This window comes from Cynocephalus volans, chromosome 11 (assembly GCF_027409185.1).
Source record: "Cynocephalus volans isolate mCynVol1 chromosome 11, mCynVol1.pri, whole genome shotgun sequence".
Taxonomy (NCBI): Eukaryota; Metazoa; Chordata; class Mammalia; order Dermoptera; family Cynocephalidae; genus Cynocephalus; species Cynocephalus volans.
This window is the reverse complement of record NC_084470.1, coordinates 92,175,743-92,197,133: the sequence shown is the minus strand read 5'-3', so window position 1 is coordinate 92,197,133 and position 21,391 is coordinate 92,175,743. Positions and strand designations below refer to the sequence as shown.

The following is a 21,391-nucleotide window of genomic DNA, read 5'->3' as shown; positions in this document are numbered from 1 at the left end:
AACTCATTTATTCCTCACAAAACTTTCTGAGTTAGGTATCATAATTATTCTCGTAATCAGTAATAGAGCTTGGATTCTAACTCAAGCAATCTGGCTCCAGAACCTGTGCTCTTTACCACCTACACTTACTCTTGACTATAGTAATGACTTCTACTTATGGTTAACATTTACAACGTACCGAGCACTGTGCTAGGCTTTTTATTTATCATTTAATACGTATAACCATTATCAGCCATTTTGCAGATGGAAAAACTAAAGTCAGGACCGTCTGACTTAGGGCACACGTCGCTAAAACTTGCGATACCGCCTCGCTTCCAGAGAAGCTTAAAAGACATAAAATGAGGCCGACTGCCTGGACTAGGTCATCCGGGAAGGGTTTGGGGGTAAAAGCCATTCTCATTTCGTGACTTTAACGACGCAGGGGAAGTACCTGGTGGGATTATCACACGATAGGGCAGATGAGCAAGTCGAGGTTCGGGGCGCGGAGCCCCACAGGTAAGGGCCAGGCTCGTCCCGGGCCTAGAGACCAGGCTGCGGGGGCGTGGGGCCTCGAGAGACCACGACCACTGCTCTACTCAACCGCCGAGAAGCCGTCACCGCCTTTTACTTTCGACTTTCCCGCCAGGCTCGACGCCGCTCTGACGTCACCGAGGCGCGCCTCGACGTGACGTCCAGCCTCCGCGCCGGAAGTGGGCGTCCGGGCGACCCAGCTGAAGACTGCGCGAAGGCCCGAGGCTGCAGCAGAGTTCCGGACCTGTCAGACTGAAGGGCGAGAGAAAGTCCGGAGGTGAACTGGAAGACGAGCCCGGCGCCCCGAAGAAGAGAAACCCGGCTACCCTCGGCCGGGAGCCACCTTTCGGTGAAGATGGCGGGGCCAGAGCTACTGCTCGACTCTAACATCCGCCTCTGGGTGGTCCTGCCCATTGTTATCATCACCTTCTTCGTGGGCATGATCCGCCACTACGTGTCCATCCTGCTGCAGAGCGACAAGAAACTCACCCAGGAACAAGTGTCTGACAGGTCAGCGCCCTTTCCTCTCCGGCTGACCTCACTGCTCCGTGACCTTGGGCAAGGAAGTGCAGGGGTTATGTCGGTTTGCCTGGGTTCGCATCTCGACCTTACTGGCAGGGTGACTTTGGCCTTTACTTCCGTGTTTTACTTTCGTCATCTGTAAAATGGGAATGATAACAGTACCTGCCTCATGGGGTTAAGTTAGGTGATGTTTGTAAAGCTCTTAGCACAGGGTTTGGGACGTATTAAGTACTCAAAGACACGTTGCTGTTGATATTGTCGGGCTAGTTGCCTGTCCTCGGTGGGCTTATCTATACAGTATTCCGTCGCACCCTTTCGTTGGGAAGAGTGCCTGCCGAGTGCCAGGTGCGTTACTGCTTTTGGGTTTTGTAACTTCCAGTTAGGTGAGTGTGCTAATCCCCGTTCTACCAAATTACCGTAATGGGCAGCTGAGATGCTAAGTAACAAAGCGCTTTACAAACTGTAAAACTACCTTCAGAGATGTGAGGAGTTGTAATAATCATTTCCCTTCCTGGAGTGGAGACAACTTCTTCCTCACATGCTTCCTTACAATATTTATCTGCGGAGACAGAAATTTGAAATGGTTTTAGGTGGTGTCTAGACATGTGTCCCCTCCATAGTGAAGTAAATAACAATTTGCAGTTGTTCCAGTTATTTTCAAAGACCATCTTAGGTGAGTGCTACTATGTCATTAACACTTCCCTATGACTTATTAATCTCATTTTAACATAGAGTAAGCCTCAGGCTCAGAACTCTCTACTGGTGACAATATCTAGCTAAAATTTAATAATGTTTTATTTTTATTGTATTTAACAGTTACTTTCTTTTTGTGGCAAGTGCATTTTCATTTTCTGCAGTTTCGGTTACCTGTGGTCAACTGTGAGCTGAAAATATTAAATGGAAACTTCCAGAAATTCATATTTTAAATTGTGTGCCATTTTGAGAAGCTTGATGAGATCTCACACAATCCTGCTCCCTCCTGCCCAGGATGTGTATCATCCCTTTATCATGTTTGTCCAGTGTATCCATGCTCTCTATGCCACCCACTGTCTCAGTTATCAGATCAACCCATGTCACAGTGCTTGTGTTCAAATAAGCCTTATTTTACTTAGTAATGGTCCCAAAGCGCAAAGTGGTGATGCTGGCAATTTGGATATACCAAAGAGAAACTGCAAAGTGCTTCCTTTAAGTGAAAAGGTCACCTTGCGGTTCCTTGGCTAGGGTGTGATACTATCTGAGGTTTCAGACATCCACTGGGGGTCTTGGAACATATCCCCCAAGGGTAAGGGAGACTACTGTATTACTGGATTTCCATTTGCTGGTAATTTAAAGATTTCTTTAAATTAAAAACATGTAGGGGGCTAGCCAGATTAGCTCAGTTGGTTAGAGTGTGGCCTTGTAACACCATGGTCAAGGGTTCAGTTCCCTGTACTGGTTAGCCACCAAAACAAAAAAATGTATAGGTAGAAAAAGAGTAGTAATATAAAAAATATTAAGTATGTAATAATACAAGTGTTAGGTGAATAAGACAAAAATCCTAACATGGGATGAGAATGACTGAAGTTTGGGAAGCACTGCTTTATTATTTTCAGTTGTCCTTCCCAATTATGCTGAGAAAAAGAAGCCAACATTTATTAAACACTTACAAGCTACCATGCTGAGCACTTATATTCATGAACTTATTTAAAACTCAAAGCAATTCTATGAAGTAGTTACTGTTCTATTTTATAGACACAGAGGCTTGAAGAGTTTCTATGGTCACACATGGTGACATTCAGGACTTAAAGCCAAGTCTTCTGGTTCCCAAATCTGGGGCACTTTCTGCTATACCACAGTGGCCACTTTTATTATTTCTCTATGGCATTTGTTTCAGAACTGCCCAGAGCCAACTCCCTGGAGCTAACCTTAATAAGTCAGTTTACCACAGAATGGAAGGCTATAGAAGGAAAGTGGAGAAAACTCAGACATTCAGCATTTATTGATACCTATAGATTACTATCATCTTATCCCTACAATAGCATTGAGATAGATAATCCTAAACCGGTTTTTACAGTTGAAGAAAAGGAAATCTGGAGAAGTTAAGTAGCCTTCCTAGAATAACAAGAATAATAAAATATTGTGCCTGTACTTGAACCCAGATCGGTCTCACTCCCAGGTTAAATCCTTTTAACCACGATTTCTGCTGTCACAAGTTCTCTGCCATAATTTTCTGCCCCTGGTTCACCATGGGATTTTAGGGCAATGGTTCTGAATGGTATCAGACACAAAGCACTCTTTTCTTTTATTTATTTATTTTTTTTTTAAGATGGCTGGTAAGGGGATCTTAACCCTTGACTTGGTGTTGTCAGCACCACGCTCTCCCAAGTGAGCTAACCGGCCATCCTTATATAGGAATCCGAACGCATGGCCTTGGTGTTATCAGCACCACACTCTTCCCAAGTGAGCCACGGGCCAGCCCTAAAGCACTCTTTTCTAACCCCAAAATGGAGTTCACAGTTGGTGCTGTCTACACACAAGAACTTTTTTTTTTTTTTTTTTTTTGTCTTTTTCGTGACCGGTACTCAGCCAGTGAGTGCACCGGCCATTCCTATATAGGATCCGAACCTGCGGCGGGAGCGACGCTGTGCTCCCAGCGCCGCACTCTCCCGAGTGCGCCACGGGCTCAGCTCCACAAGAACGTTTTTTAAAAAAACAAAATACAACATAATGCTCAAGTTGTAACAATCAAGAGAAATGAAAATAATTTATAAGAAAACTTATGTTTTGTAAGTGCTTGTGCACAATCATCCTAGAATGTGTGATGCAAAAGTCAGATGCATGCACCTAGCTGTAAAATCACCTTAATTGGGATGAGTTCAATTGTCGGCTGACACAGATGTGTTGGCTACTTAAATATCACAGAAGGCAGTACTGTCTTGATGTGATTTTCCTAAATGGTGAACTACTCTTGATAAAGTTCTGAACAAAACAAAGTACAGTTTTCCCTATGTTTACTCAATGCTTGCGTACCTGGTAATTTAGTATATATAAAAACTGTGCCCCCCGCCCCAAAGGAATTAGGTATGAGGTTCAGATAATTAAAAACAATTCGGTGAGATATTCAAAAGTAGTGTGGGACATGGGACAATTCTTTGCATTGCACGACTGACTGTCTCCAGCATTGAGCGATGCTTAGCATCTCTTACCTCTAACAAATGACAGTTACATGCTTTTTCCCCTCCACCCTATCATTTTGACAATCAAAAAATTTCTACAGATTTCCATAAAGCCCCCTAGAGGACAGTACCACCCCCATGGAGAACCCCTGCTTCATAGAAAACTCTGTCTCTGGTCATAATTGGTCCATCCCCTATGTGAAATGGTTGGATCATGCCAGCTCTGACATGATGTGACTTTGTCCCACGAGATCATCACTTGCTTGGGTATAATGCCATGCATTCTGAACTGACCTAAGTCCAAGGCAAAAGATGCAAATTGTAAAACATTTCTTTGAATACAGTATAAATTTCTATTAGCCTAAGTAATCACAAAATGGGACATTGGCTTAAGTTATTAAGCTTTTACTGCTTCAAAACGTCACTAAAATTTTTCTAAAATGTATTAAACCAAAAATGAAAAATACTTAGCTAAAATATATTAGGCCATATTTGGAGACAGACTATATCTACAAAGTGATTCTCAAACATAGAGAATGTACTGACTCTTTGGAAAGGAAAAAAACCATCGTGGATTCTTAAGAATATGAAAGTCTGGTCTGAGAATTACTGACTAAAGTTTTATTCTAATGGTTTAGGGGACACTCAGCTCCTAGCCGAGGCTCCCCAGAATTGATATTAAACTCATAAGTCTGGATGCCTGCCCCCAGACAAGAGCAAACCACTCAAAAGTCAAATGTTGGTGAAAATGGAAGTCTACTCTTATTCAGGAATACCAGTGACCAGAAGGAGAGATGGTAGCTAACCTATCTCTCTGGTAAATCTGAAGGAAAATGGCCAGACTAAAGCCATCTCAATGATTCAGGTTTACTGAGGGTTTTTTTAAAGAGGGGGTTCTGGGAGTGGAACGTGGGAAATGAAAAGCAGGAGGGAGGGGCACATGAGCAGCAAGGGCTTCATGCAAGGTCTCAGGTGCAAAGTCTCGCCCAGATTCTTTCTGGTTTCTGCTCTTGTCCTTGCTGTTATCTCAGGATCCTGCTGGAGGCGTGGAATCAGCATAGCTTTATTGATGTCTTCCTTGGTTTCCCTTGGATAGAACATGCAAGTCTGCAGCTTCAGGCTGACTGGAAAACAACTTTACGTTCATGTAAATAATGTCATCTTACCCTATAACCAAGGTTCAAAATCTCAAATAAACATGAGAGAAGAGGGAACCCAGAAATGCATGCCAAGAAAAAAAACTGTCCTTTAAAAATCTTTTAGAGCTCATGTGGTTTTAGGTCCCAATATGGCTTCAGTCCTGCTTACTCCAATACTAAGAAAGGTGCGGCGCTGGGAGCGCGGCGACGCTCCCAGCGGCCGCGGGTTCGGATCCTATATAGGAATGGCCGGTGCACTCACTGGCTGAGTGCCGGTCACGAAAAAGAAAAAAAAAAAAAAGAAAGAAAATGTCTTTCAATTGCAAATTACCAAAATTTTATCTGTATAACCAGTACAAGGACTTCTTTTTAGATATTTTAGATATTCATAGAAATGAAAGCACAAAATAAAAAATTTCTTGTAGAATTTGTAGACTTTGGAGAATACAGCTGTGGATCTCAAACTGAATGTTTAGGGCTGGCCATGGCTCACTCGGGAGAGTGTGGCACTGGTAGTGCCGAGGCCGCGGGTTCGGATCCTATATAGGGATGGCCAGTGCGCTCACTAGCTGAGCATGGTGCAGACCGTGCCGAGGGTTGCGATCCTCTTACTGATCCAAAAAAACCCACAAAAAACTGAATGTTTAGAATATACAGTATAACTCAACCCCAATTCTACAAAATTGTTTGGCAGTGTAAATATAGAAGACCTAGCTGAATTTCTGTTGATCACAGTTTCTGGAAAAGTTCTGAATTTTATAAGGAACAAGTTGTTATTGTTGACCTACCATGTGCCCTGCATTCTGCTGTATGACATAAAATAAGAAAGGGAAAATAATCTAGTGCTTAGGATATCACTTTAAATGGGTTCATATATATGAAGAACTCAGTTTATAATCCTTCACTATTTTCCTTTTGCTTTTAAGCTAATGATCAAAGTACAGTGGCACCCACATGGCCTTCTATAGTCTGGCTCTTGTCCAGCTCCAAGCCTTGTTTTTACCATGTTTTCTAGAGTTCTCTTTCTTCTATCTGTATGGCCTTTTCTCGGCTCCTCAGAGATAGATTTACTCTTGCCACAGGGCTTTTGCCCATAATGTTCCCTCCAGCTCTTTGCCAAGGTAATCCCCTCTCATCTTTTTGGTTTTTTTTGCTTTTGGCAGCTGGCGTACAGGGATCCGCCTTGGTGTTATAAGGCTGTGCTCTAACTGACTGAGCTAACTGACCAGCCTCATCCTTAAGATTCCAACTTAATTCTACATCCTCAGCAAAGCTTTCTCTGAGACCTTGACTTCCCAGACTCAGTCAACTCCCCATGTTATACATTCCCATAACAGCATGCATCTCCCTTCCTAGGACAGCAATTGAATTTCACACTTATTCCTGTGGTTGATTAATGTCTTTCTCCCCAACTAGACTTTAACCTTCATGAGATATTTGCATTTTGATCACTGTTTTTCATGTCACCTAACACAGTACCTGGCACTCAGAAGTTCAAGAAATATTTGTTCAATGAAAGAATAAATCTATTATTGTACAGAATATGAGTGGAGATTTAGGGAATTAAAGTGATTTGCCGAAGACCACATAGCTAATAAGTGGCAGAGCCAGGATTTGAACCCATCTGTCTAACTCCAGAGCTTTTTTTTTTTTTTTTTTTTTAAAGATGACCAGTAAGGGGATCTTAACCCTTGACTTGGTGTTGTCAGCACCACGCTCACCCAGTGAGCGAACCGGCCATCCCTATATGGGATCCGAACCCGTGGCCTTGGTGTTATCAGCACCGCACTCTCCCGAGTGAGCCACAGGCCAGCCCAGAGCTTAAATTTTTACCTGATATTCTAGACCCAATGCTTCTGAAACTGTCAGTGGTTGGAGGAGCAGTTTTTGGCGTTTTTGTTTTTTTAACTTCTAATCAACTATAGACTGATGCTTTTGTAAAATACTTTTATCACATGTGTGGATGTGTGCCAATGCCAAATTATTATAAAAGTATCTAAACCCTTACTCTTTTTTTTTTTTCCTGGTGGCTGGCTGGTATGGGATCCGAACTCATGACCTTGGTGTTATAACACCGTGCTCTAACCAACCAGCTGAGCTAACCAGCCAGCCCCTTCTAAACCCTTACTCTCAAACATCTGTACTTATCTCATCACAGACCAGCATTGGTATGTAGGCCACACTTTGAGTTGCTTTAGACCAGCTCTCAGGGAACAGAACATAGTGTATGTCACCTTTGTAGACCTGTGTACAGAGTAGCCAACTGTACAGTATAATGAGGCCAAGAGGAAGACCAGAGAGAATTTCATGGGGAAGATAGGTCTTGAAGAAGATTTTAAGACATAGTAGGGTAGCATTGTTAAAGGAGAGGGCACTAGAGCACTCCCAGCATATGGAGAAGCTAGAATATGTATAGGGTGACAAGGGGACCCTGAGGTTACTGACTGCTTAGTTAGGTGGTTTGTACTGAGGAGGAGAGAGAGCACCAAACACAGTTTTCTTGTGTTCATTTCTGTCTGGAATCTTTTTTTCACTTTTCAGGAAGGATTTCCATTAATTTAAGGGCTATTTTTCCTTTTAAACAACTTTTTAAAACCTGAAATGATTAGTATTTTGATCTCTTCTGTTTGGTATTTGTATCTTAGTAACATCCACTTGTTGTATAGCACTCTATTATCTCTCACAATCAACTGTGTTCTAATATCACCAAATAATTTCACTTATTCATTCAAAAAGTACTTATTAAAGCTTACTAACAGTCTGAATTCTGGGTGGAGTTTCTATTTGTTGTCCATGAGATTATAAGTCTCTCAAGTCCTATGCTATTTCTGTGTAGGTATTAAAAATTTCCTTTTTCTATCCTCATTCTTTCCCCCTCCTCCCACCCCCAAGTCTTCTAAGCAGTGTCCAATTGCTACCCTTTTTACTCAGAGAAATTTCCTTCTTAGCTCATTATGGAGTAAGAAAAAGCTGAGTCCCAAATGTGCCCTCTTTAGAAATCTTTATTTGTTCAGAAACAGTCACTTCTGAAAAATATTTTTTTGAAAACCTGATGTTTTCATTAATTATGTTATATTGGTTTTAAGGACACTTGTATTTGGGAAGTTTCTATATACATCTGTTACCAAATAGGCCCTCTTTGTGTTTAAATAGGTCTCCTACTTTATTCTGTTATTTTCTTCTAGTGTTTCACTTTTAAAAATCTCGTTGTCTTGGTTGTATTTTTCAGTCAGGTCCTAATTCGAAGCAGAGTCCTCAGGGAAAATGGAAAATACATTCCCAAACAGGTACTCATTTATCTTTTATTAAAAAGCTACACAATTCACTGTTGAGGGTAGTAGATATCTGAATGTTTCATAAGGGGACTCTTGGAAAAGCTAAAGATTGGCAACTAAGTAATTAAGCTGTGGCCTGGTGCTGTTTACTGTCATTGTGACCTCACCCATCTTAGGAAATTGCTTTTAAATGTGACTCAGCTAAAGTGTCAGGTCAGCTGCCAAGTAGGCTGACAGCTCTGAGTGTAACTGCATATTCCAAGGGCCTTCTGACTAAACCTCTGGGGAGTAATTTAACAATTTGCTATGTCACAGTTCTGAGACTTAAAAAGCTTTTTTTTCTACTAGTCTTTCTTGACACGAAAATATTACTTCAACAACCCAGAGGATGGATTTTTCAAAAAAACTAAAAGGAAGGTAGTGCCCCCGTCTCCTATGACTGGTATGTTTATTCCTTTCTCTCATCTTTAAGGAAGATTTTTAACATGAGTTTGGGTGGGGGGACCAGGGAGAGTGTTGTTGTATTTAAAAGATAATAATCTAAGGGACCTTAGAAATCATCTAATACAGGATCTATAGTAAGTAGAATTCTCTTTTTAAATAAATCTTCTGGGAACCCCAGTGCATAAAGTAGATTTTAAAAAAAAAGCTCTCAGCTAATGGAGTGGGGAGGCCAGAGCCATTATTCCCAGTTCTCTCCTCATTGCATTCCTCAGGACGCAGAGCTCTGTGGAGCAAGGCTGAAAAAGCATTCCAGTCCCAGCTCCCACCCAATGCCTGGATCCTATTGCTGTGCCAGCTTCTGCCTGAAGGAGGAAAAGCTCATACTTCCCCAGATCAGCCATTTCGTTGTCAGACATGTTGTCATGTCTTGGTCCATCCTACAATTTTTACTCTTACAGATTTCTTACTTGCACTGATCCCAGTCATGCAAAAAAACAGCTTATTTCAAAAACAAAATATTTTATTGTTCTGTATTGACTGTCCTCTCATTTTAGGACTCATTTGTTTAGGTGAGATAACCAGCTATTTTAAATCCATACAAAAGGTACTGGAATTATTTTAACAAGTCTTGAAGAAAACAAAAGACCAATAAATATATGAAAAGATATTTGACCTCACCAGTCATCCACAGAATACAAATTAAAACAAGATGCCCTTTTTATCCCATTAAATTGGCAACAATTGAAAAGATTGACCAAAGCCACTGTTGTCAAAGTCAGAGGAAGTTAGGCCCTCTCACCACTGGTGGGGATGCCAAATGGTGGGGCCTTGTCGAAGGACAGTCTGACAATATCTATCAATTTTAAATGTACAAACCCCTTGACTCAGAAATTCTTCTAAGAATTTCTCTTATAGAAACATTTACATAAACATGCAGATTTAAGTACAAGATAGTTATTCCCAGCATCATTTATTGACAAAAAAAATTGGAAACAGTTTATAGGTCCACCCAAATGTGGTACAGTCACACAGTGGAATTCTATGCAGACATTGAAATATTGAAGGCTGGCTGGTTACCTAAGTTGGCTAGAGCGCAGTGTTATAACACCAAAGTCAAGGATTCAGATCCCAATACCAGCCAGCTGCCAAAAAATATATATATACATATCAAGAGATAGATATTATACCAATGTGGAAATACCATCCGTAATATATTAATTTTTTTTAAATTGAGAATCAAAATAGTAAGCATAGTATTCCTTTAGTGTGTGTGTGTATATGTGTGTGTGTGTGTGTGTGTGTGTGTGTATGTGTATAAATTATTGTATGTATATAGAAAGATGTAAAGATATGCAACGAACAGTTAAAAGTGTTTAGAGCGGGCTCGGAGGGACTGTCTACATCTATGTTTCTATGTCATTTGAATTATTTTTATAGTGAACTTGTCTTTAATTTTCTAATATTTAATTAACTAAAGATTTACAGAAAATCAGGAAAATGTCCCTGCCAAAAGGTAAAATCAGCTGGTCTCTTGTGCTCTTGTCTTAGATCCCACTATGCTCACAGACATGATGAAAGGGAATGTAACAAATGTCCTCCCTATGATTCTTATTGGTGGATGGATCAACATGACATTTTCGGGCTTTGTCACAAGTAAGTTACAGACCCAGCAGACTGCATGTTTACTTCATCAGTGTTCCTGTCCCATGTTTCTATTCAAAGAAATCCAAGTGCTGCTGAGGCTAGTATCACAGGTCTTATGTTTTCTTGTGGAAACCGATTACATTCTTTGAAAAAAAAAATTTAGTAGGCTGTAATTTTATGTTTTTTGTCCCAAATTGATTCTAAATTTATGATATGGATGCCTTTTTCCTAGTAGAGACTCGGAGTGACTTGCTAGTTTGTACCAAAAACTAATTTGGTATTCTAGTTGAATAGGATAAAGGGAAGCCTGTTTCCATTTTGACTTCATTTGCTAGGTGTTGGGGTGAGTTTTCTGTCTATTTGTTCATAAGTCAATTTGATTTTAATCAATTTGGTTTCTTAGTACAATTCTGTTGTGTATATATTGCACTTAGGGTTTAATGGGTCAGTGCAAGTTTTTTCCAGATTTAGGTCACAGATCAGTTTGAGTTCCTGCTTCCTCAGCAATCTAGAAGCTGGTATTATTCAAGGAAACTAGAGCAGAGTGACATTTTGGTGTTTTTTCTTCAGAAATTGCCACAGATTTCCTTGTGGAAATCATTTTCCAAAAGCTGTTTGGCACAGAGTTCCCACCTCCTCAGGGAAAGAATATGTGCTTAAACTGTTCTAAAAATAAAACAGCTCAGAGTGGTTGTGAATTTTTTTTTCTTTGCAGCCAAGGTCCCATTTCCGCTGACCCTCCGCTTTAAGCCAATGCTACAGCAAGGAATTGAACTACTCACATTAGATGCATCCTGGTAAGAGCTTTCTTTTATTTAATGAAAACACAAGTCAAATTCTAAAACCAGTATCTCTTAAAGATTAGAATTTCCAATTTGTATACTTCACTGGAACAGGTTTCTAAAGTTTTTTTCATCAAAACTACACTCAAAATGCCACGGGTGGATTATGACAACATGAGTCTTGCAAAAGGAGAGAATGTGTCTGCCTCTTTTCTCTAGCTTCTTGGGGTTTAGGAATGCAAGGGTGGATGTGTTGATCCCAAGAAAGTTTGAAGATTAAGCCAGAAACTGGTCAAGCAAACCTTTTTAGCAGTCCCCTGGAGCTTATGGGATATTTGTGGTTGTTTTTTTTCCCAAAATACATTATTACCAATGATCACATTAATAGTTTTTGTTAGTTCCAGTCACTGTGCTGTTTTCCATATATTATTTTATGATCATAGCATCCTATGAAGTCTGTGGAGGAATGGAGATTTGACCACAAAGTCTGTCCAAATCCAGCACTCATGTTTTATTTACCAGTGTTTGGGGTTTTTTTGGCAGCTGGCCAGTACAGGAATTGAACCCCAGACCTTGGTGTTATCAGCACCACACTCTAACCAATTGAGCTAACCAGACAGCCCACTGCTGTTTTTGGTCTTTTGTTGGCTGGCTGGTCTAGTGATCTGAACCCTTGACCTGTATTTTTAAATAGTAAAATAATAAAACCTAAAATATGAAAAACTTAGAAAACAATGCTACAGTGTCTGGTGCCCAGTAATGTTGTTTCATTTGAACTCTCCAGACTGACTGGCTATGCCTTCCAAAGACGGGCATAAAAAGAAGCCAAACAAGAAGAGGAGGAAGTCTTGGGGCTGGCTAGTTACCTCAGTTGGTTAGAGAGTAGTGCTGATAACACCAAGGTCCAGGGTTCCATCCCTGTACCAGCCAGCCACCAAAAAAAAAAAAAAAGAAGAAGAAGAAAAAGAGGAGGAGACGAGTAATAGGCAATGGGGTCACCAGTGGTAATCTTGACTCACTACTTGGTTTGAGCAGAGCCATCTCTGGTTGTAAGGGAGGGGCAGGACAGACCAGATGCTGGGAGAATCTTGGCTGTACACAGCTCTACTGGAGGAGAAGCGCTGTGCTTTCTATGAGTAGCATGATTCTGTTAAACTTTTACCTTCCAGTTTTATTTGCCTTCCAGTCTAAACAAAAACTTCATGGGTTGGTATCTTTTCTCAGTGTCTGGGCAGGTATGTGACTGGCATCCTCACATGGACAAAGGGGAGTCTGGAGCCTCAGTGTACAAGTTCTGTTGTAGATAGAGCAATGACATTACATACAGATGGGTCATTTACTCACCTGCAGCCTGACGGAGTATCCAGAATGGACTCGTGCTGTTAAGTCACCCAAGTATTGAAATGAAGTGTAGAATCTTTCATTTATGTATCATTTTTCATATTCCTTTTTGTTTTTATTATTTGCAAACATACTTATTTTATGGGGACAGGGTAAGAAACCTAAGGAAGCCTTGGGGATAAAGTTCAAATTTGAAATGGCTCTTCCAGTAGCAGTAGTCCTCAGTGTTGCAAGTATTTCCTGAAAGTCACCTCTAATCCTTTCTTGTAAGTATGGAATACACTGACACCTATGATTTCCTCTAGAGAATGGGATTCAGGACAGGAGGCCTCCTTCAATTTTTATTTAATATACTTCTGTATTGGTAAGACTGCCTTAACAACTTGTATTTCTTCCTTTGGTTGTGGTTTGGATGAATATAGCCTGTCCCGGGGGATTTCTTTACATACACTGAACATCCTTAGTTGGTAGAAAGATGTGAACTACATTAATTTCTGAAAACAATAACTACCTACACTGTTTCCCTTTTCCCTTGCTAGGGTGAGTTCTGCATCCTGGTACTTCCTCAATGTTTTTGGGCTTCGGAGCATTTACTCTCTGATTCTGGGCCAAGATAATGGTAAGAAGCATGTCAGGTTTAGTAAACAAATACTTCAGTAGGTGAATCAACCATACTAGACTCAGAAAAATCATATAGGTTATGCTATTTGTTAGCATAGTCAAATACGAAGAAATATTCCTTAAGTTCCTGAGATACTCTGAAAGAGTCTTAAAAATTCCAGGGGTCAAACTAAGATCTGAATTCTCCCTGGCAATCACTGGAACAATATTTGGTTCCCGAAAGTCTGAAACCTTCATGTGAGGGATCCAGCACCAGCAATGTAAGCCTGTAAATCTGAAGCTTAAAGAAGGCCTGGTTTAGTCAGTTAGTTTGTTGACTAGAGTCCTTGCCAGTACTAATCCCAGCTCTCTTATTTAATGGCTGGGACCTCAGACAAGTTACTTAACCACTCTAATCCTCTGTTTGCTTATCTGTACATAAGGACCTTCATAGTTTACCCGTGGAGTTGTTAGGAGCAGATGAAAGCACTTAGTGAAATACTTGGGATATTGTAATAGTTGCTCAATAACTGGTGGCTATTGTTATTGTTGTTGAAATTTGAAATAAAGTTTAGAGCTTCCTTCAGTTATCTCTCTCCTCCTCCTGTTATCATCCCCATTTTTCAGGAATGGTAAAGTGACTTTCTCAGGGTCATATAGTCAGTGGGTGACAGGGCCAGTCAGTGAACTTGTCGTCCAGTTCTCTAACCCGCTACTGAGCAGCTATAAGTTCTGTGTGAGGCCCCCTAGTGCTGGGGTGCTTACTGAGCCTGGCACTCATGTAAGTGTGTCTTGTGCTGCAGCCGCTGACCAATCACGAATGATGCAGGAGCAGATGACTGGAGCAGCCATGGCCATGCCCGCAGACACCAACAAAGCTTTCAAGGTACACGTGTTTTGCTTTCCAGAGCTGTGGTGAGGCTCTGAAAGGTGTTGCTGGAGAGTTACTTTAACATTGGATTCCATGCAGCGTGTGTAGTGTGGTTCCATCATTTGAATTTAAATTTAGCAAAAATATAGTTTACATGATTCTTCTTGAGGCAGAATTATCTATTAGATAAATTGGAGATTTTTAGCACTTTTACTTGTTTTTAAATGCTCACCCGAATTTAATCCACACTATAAATGAAGCTGTAGAATAGTCAAATCAGAGGTACCAGGTAAACATTTGGAATATTTTGGACCCCATAGACATCAAATGTAAATTGTACTTAAAAATTCAATACGTAGAGCCTTTTCGTGAAAGGATTCTGGAATTTTTAAAATCCAGTATAATTTTTGTACAACAAAATCTCACTGATTTTTCGTGATAAAAACTAGAAATAGAAGGGAACTTCCTCATCCTGATGAAGGACATTTTTGAAAAACCCACAGCTAAGGCCGGCCCGTAGCTCACTTGGGAGAGCATGGTGCAGATAACACCAGGTCAAGGGTTAAGATCCCCTTACCAGTCATCTTTAAAAAAAAGAAAAAGAAAAACCCACAGCTAACATCATACTCAGTGGTGAAAGACTGAAAGCTTTTCCCCTAAGATGAAGAACAAGACAAGGATGTTTTCTCTTGACGCTTCTATTCAACATTGTACTGGATGTTCTGACCAGGGCAGTTTCACAAGAAAAAGAAATAAAAGTCGTGCAGATTAGAAAGAAAGTAAAACTATCTCTTTTTCAGATGACATGGTCTTGTATATAGCCTATCCTAAGGAATCCACAAAAAAACTATTAGAGCTGATAAACAATTTCAGCAGTTTTAGAATATAAGATCAGTATACAAAAATCAGTTGTATTTCCACATATTGGTAATGAAGAATCTGAAAATGAAGTTAAGAAAACAATTCCACTTATAATAATATCAAAAAGAATAAAATACTTAGGAATAAATCTAACACAAGAAATGCAAAATTTTTGCAGTGAAAATTACAAAACATTGCTGAAAGAAATTAAAGAAGACCTAAATAAATGGAAAGACACCCATGTTCATGGATTGGAAAATTTAATATTATTAAGATGGCAATACTCCCCCCAAATCAATTTACAGATTCAACACAGATCCTATTGAAATGCCACCTACCTTTCTTACAGAAATTGATCGGAAGCTGATCCTGAAGTTCATATGGAAATGCAAAGGAACCAAAATAGCCAAAAAAAATGTCGAAAAGAAGAAAAAAGTTGGAGGACTTACACTTCCTGATTTTAAAACCTACTACAAAACTACAGTAATTGAAACTGCAGTACTGGCATAAGGATAGACATTTAGATCAATGGCATAGAAATTGAGAGTTCAAAAAGAAACACATACATTTATGATCAGTTGATTTTCCAGAAGGGTGCCAAGACAGTTCAGTGGGGGATGAGTAGTTCTTTCAACAAATGGTGCTGGAAAAAGGACATTTACATGCAAAAGGATGAAACTAGACACCTACTTCACACCATGTACAAAAATTAAGTCAAAATGGGTCAAAGACCTAAGTATTTCATGATTCTACTTATATGAAATATCTGGAATAGGGAAATTCATAGGTTAGTGGTTACAGAGGCTTGGAGGAGGGGACAGTGGGGAGTTATTGCTTTCTGGGTATAGAGTTTCTGTTTAGGGGGATGAAAATTTCTGGGAATAGTAGAGATGGTTACACAACATTGTAACTATAATTAATGCCACTGAATTGTATAACTAAAATAGTTAAAAGTGGCGAATTTTATGTTATATATTTTACTACAATAAAAAGATTTAAAAATTTTTTAAAAATATGTGTCTGGGGGGGGTATATATGAATGTGTGTGTGTGTATATATATATATATATTTTTTTCTTTTTCTTTTGTTTTTTTTAAACGGCTGGCCAATAAGGGGTCTGAACACCTGACCTTGGTGTAAAAAAATAAAAATTTTTAAGTGGGTCAAAGACATAAACTTAGTTAAAACTAGAATACCCTTAAAAGAAAAGATAGCTGTAAATCTTTGTGACCTTGGATTGGATAGTGATTTCTTAGATATGACACTAAACGCACAAGCAACAAAAGGAAAAATAAGTAAATGGGACTTTGACGAAATCAAAACTGTTATGCCTCAACACTATCAAGAAAGTGAAAGACAACCCACAGAATTTGAGAAAATGTATACACATCATCTATCTGATAAGGGTCTAGTATTCAGAATATATAAAGAACTCTTAGAACTCAACCATAAAAAGACAATCCAGTTAAAAAATGAGCAAAGGTTTTGAATAGACATTCCTCCAATGAAGATATACAAATTCCAATAAGTTTATGAAAAGATGCTCAACTTAATTAGCCATCAGAAAATGCAAATCAAAACCACAGTGAGATACTACTTCACACCCACTCAGATGGTTACAGTCAAAAAGATGGACAATGGGCCGGCCCGTGGCTCACTTGGGAGAGTGTGGTGCTGAGAACACCAAGGCCCCGGGTTCGGATCCCATATACGGATGGCCGGTTCGCTCACTGGCTGAGCGTGGTGCTCACAACACCAAGTCAAGGGTTAAGATCCCCTTACCGGTCATCTTTTAAAAAAAAAAAAAAAAAAAAAAAAAAAAAAGATGGACAATAACAGGTGTTGGTGAGGGTGTGGAGAAAGTGGAACCCTCAGACATTGCTGGTGATGCTGCAGCCACTTTGGAAAGCAGATTTTACCATTCCTTAAAAAATTAAATAGAGTTTCCTTATGACCCAGCAATTATATTCTTGGGTAAATACCAAAGAGAATTGAAAACATATATCCACACAAAAACTTATATGAGAATATTCAAAGCACTATTGGTAATAGTGAAAAAGTAGAAATAACCAAAATGTTCATCCTCTGATGAATGGATAAACAAAATGGATTATTTTGGAATATATGTACATTGTATATACAACAGAATACATAAAAATAAAAAGCTATAAAAAGAATGAAGTACTGAATCATGCTCCATACAGCAGGGATGAACCTTGAAAACATGCTAAGTGAAAGAAAACAGTAACAAAAGGCCATATATTATGTCCAGAAATAAATGAATCCAAAGAAATAGAAAATAAGGTAGTAGTTGCCAGTAGTTGGGGGAGTGTGTAATAGGGACTGTCTGCTATTTGGTATGAGGTTTCTTTTCGTACTGCTGAAAGTGTTCCAGAATTAGACAGTGGTGATGTTTGCACATATTTGTGAATATACTAAAAACCTCTAAATTGTACACATTAAAAGGGTGAATTTTATGGTATGTAAATTATATCTGAAACCACACCTAACATTTGTATTGCACATTAACTTTCATATAGCATTTTTTAAAAACCACTGATTTAAGGCAAAAGTAGTCAGATCAATAGAATATTTGAGAAATGTAATTTCTTGGAAAATTCTACAAATTTGTTTTTGCTCAGCATATTAATAGCATACATGCAAATGATTATAACTGAAAACAGGTTTATAGTTCACACTATCATAGTCTTGCTTCCAGTAATGAAATCATCAATTACTGGACTACCACAAACTGTAGTGAAATGCCATTATATATTTGGACATAAGGTTGAAGGAAATGTTCTCAGGCCCTTAAAAGTATTCCCAGTGACTTATGCTAAACCATCTTTGACCCTGCACAACTTAAACCAGATGACAAGTTCCTTGATGAGAGGGCTCAGAATCACAATGCACTAATTTATCTGTGGAATGTTCCTCAAGGGTAGTATGGAGCACGAAGCAGGTGCTTAGTGAGCATGAGCCGATCGACAGTTAAGAACTGGGGCTTTGGAGTCAGACCAAAATTTAAATCTCAGCTCCATTAGTTACTAGTGCCAGTGACCCTGAACAAATTATTTGACCTCTCTTAGCCTTAGTCTCCTTATCTGTAAATTGAGGCAGGGGGGAGAGGGGATAGCACCACCTACCTCATAGGATTGAATGAACTTATACATATAAAATAGTTTACCCCAGTGTGTAGCCCAGAGTAGGTGGTTGAAAAAGGTCAGCCACAGCTGTCAGTAACAAGCCCTTCTCTTCCTGCCCTGGTATTCTATTTCTTTGCAGACAGAGTGGGAAGCTTTGGAGCTGACAGATCACCAGTGGGCACTAGATGACGTCGAAGAAGAGCTCATGGCCAAAGACCTCCACTTTGAAGGCATGTTCAAAAAGGAATTACAGACCTCTATCTTTTGAAGACCAAGCAGGGATTAGCTATGCAGGAACTTGGAGTAGCACTTAACCTTGTAACTTTCGTTGGAGCTGGCGCCTCTCAGAATAAAAAGGAGGATGCAAGGGCTGGCGGGTGTGCAGCAAGGCTCGTTCTTGTCTGAGATGGGTTCCCCTTTATGTTTGAAACTAGAGGAAATAGGAGGAGTATACTTGGTGGCTATTTTAAAAATATTTTAAATTTTACTTCTGGTGACTCTAGTAATGACAGTCAGAGAAAGGGGGAAAACTCAAGCTACTGATAATATATAAAAATTTAGCAAAAATTCAGTCCTCAGAAGAAGCATTATCAATTATAGCTAATTACTGTGTACAGTCAGTCTGACTTCTAACAACAGTAGATTCCTGTTTTCTTGGAATCCAAAAACCCTGCTTTTTACCTTTAATTTTTTGTTAGTATTTTTAACTTTCTTTACAAAAGTGACACATTTTCACTACCAAAAACTTAGAAACTATGGATTAGCAAAATGAATCTCTCTGCATTGTTCATTTTGAGCCTGCAGAATGACATAGGGAGCAAAAGTGTCAAAACCTTACTCAAACTCTTTTCAGAGTGACTACCCCAGGCCGGGACAGACTTAGCAAACCTCTTATATCCGTTAATACTGTCCAGTGAAAATTGGTGACCCTAAGGCACTGCAGGATTATCAAAAGTGCCTTTGGGATCATCAAAGACAGGTTAAATAATACAAGGTTTTGATCCGGACTTCAGAATATGTCAAATCCATTGACAAATCAATGGTGCTGTACTGTGAATGGCTACTCAGTTGAACAAAAGACCTCATTTCCCAGTTATTCTGGACGAGAGAGTGTTCACATATCGCTGTAAGAAGGAAGAGAGGGCAGTTGCTGGCAAACACACAGGTGAGGGTTGCCCGGGAATAATTCTGTCTGGATTAATGGTCCCAGGGAAGTGGCAGGGTGCCATTTCTGTACTGAGAGTTGGATGTAACTTGCATGTTGAGCTCTGTAATCAAGAACAAATGACTCTTGACTTTACAAATTAAACCATCCTGTTTTCTCTTCTTTGCCTGTGAAAGTGTTGCCTCTGTGGATCACTGATGGGCTTCTGCCAATAGTCGTGAGTGTCTGGACCAGTGCTGGGGAGTCTAAAGTGAAAGAGATGTGACCGTTGCCCTCAGAGAACTTGTAAAAGGAAGACACAAAAGAGAGTGACCTTTTCTTGAGGTCACAGAACCTCTTTGAGAATCTGACTGAAGCTGACTCTTCCCTCTAGAGTAACACACGTGGGCCCAGACACAAAGATTTCCCAGGTAACCCAGGCACATTGACAGACCCTCTAAGGCCATTCATAATGACCCACAGACCCAGGTTAAGAAACCCTGACCCTTAAATATAGTTAAAATACTGCTTAGGAGCCAGCCTGTGGCTCACTTGGGAGAGTGTGGTGCTGATAACACCAAGGACACGGGTTCGGATCCCTATATAAGGATGGCTGGTTTGCTTACTTCAGAGAGCGTGGCGCTGACAACACCAAGTCAAGGGTTAAGATCCCCTTACTGGTCATCTTCAAAAAAAAAAAAAAAAAAAATACTGTTTAAACCAAATATTAAAGGAGCAAAGATTCACAGATAAACCGATCTTTGACCTAGGCCTTGGAAGAAGGGGGAACAGAATCAGCAAAGGCCTGCAGATTGAAATGTCCACAATTCATTGCACCCTGAGGAAGTGGGGAGTGGTACAGTATGTATCGGGAAGGTCAAAGTTGGGCAGGAATGAAAATAGTAATTGGTGATTGAGTGGTGCCACCCTTGTGATTGAGTGACTGAGTGGTGTTCCTACAAGGCAGCATCAAGGCATTTGAGTCTACTTCTTCACCCACACAAGGTTTGCTTTTTTCCCTGGTATCAAAGTTGAATGGTTGAATGTGTGACTTTCCTGACCCATCATAATGGTGGTAAATGCGCATGTCCTTGGTACCAGCAGGTTTAGTGGAAAAGCCAAGTTTGTCTTCGCAGACTCTTCCCAGAACCAGCATACAAGTTCAGAAAGCAGTGCTTATTGTGTGTATTTCTTGGAGTTCAATTTGGAACAGGCTATAAATTAGCATTTTATCTTTCCCACTAACCTGGACTTATCACCTAAACCATTTAGGACACCATAAATATCCACTTACTGATCATGGTATAGAAAATACTATGCAAGGAAAGCTAAATATTGATAGTCAACTGTACAGCACAACTCAGAAAAATAACTTAGATTTGAGGACAGTAGGTAAATGTGCACTTAGGGGCAAAAGTCAGCTTGGTTCCTCTGTTCAGTGTGTAAGGTTTTTGATGGGCATATGTATATGTGAAGAACTGGGTTAGCAATATTGCAGTTGCAAGTGACAGAAACTGAACTCGACCTGACTTAAGCAATTAAAATAGAAAGGATATAAATTGACTTGGTAACTACCTCCCCCCACCAAAAATAAATAAATAACTCAACCATCTCAACTACCCACTGAATTTTGAAATAACAGGTCATCACAACAGGTCATCTCCTGGAGTCATGAGTTTTTCATTTCTACGTGTTCTTTTACTCTGGCTTGTTTTCTAAGACTTAAATCCCAGAAAATCAGAATGTGTTCTCTTTCTTGTCAACGATGACTCATTTAACGGTCTTTTCTATATCAGAGACAGAAATATATTTCCACTGAAATTTTCTTTTTTACTCTGCAACTCTTGAAGGTAACCAGGCGCAGAAAGACAAAAACTTTCCTTTGAAGAGTAAATGTTACTGGCACTTGGTCCTTTTCTTTCTTTCTTTTTTTTTTTTCTCTTGTTTGTAAAAGTAC

General features: G+C 39.7%; 1 protein-coding gene across 1 annotated transcript; it reads left to right on the top strand.

Annotated features, from left to right (window-relative positions):
- The first annotated feature begins 698 nt into the window (after positions 1 to 698).
- Positions 699 to 19,617, top strand: EMC3 (ER membrane protein complex subunit 3). Its single transcript, XM_063114664.1, has 8 exons — positions 699 to 1,020; positions 8,556 to 8,613; positions 8,950 to 9,043; positions 10,594 to 10,698; positions 11,405 to 11,486; positions 13,352 to 13,431; positions 14,216 to 14,298; positions 18,430 to 19,617. Exons 1-8 carry the CDS (start codon positions 866 to 868, stop codon positions 18,556 to 18,558), a joined length of 786 nt encoding a protein of 261 aa, XP_062970734.1. The 5' UTR covers positions 699 to 865; the 3' UTR covers positions 18,559 to 19,617.
- Positions 19,618 to 21,391: the final 1,774 nt, after the last annotated feature.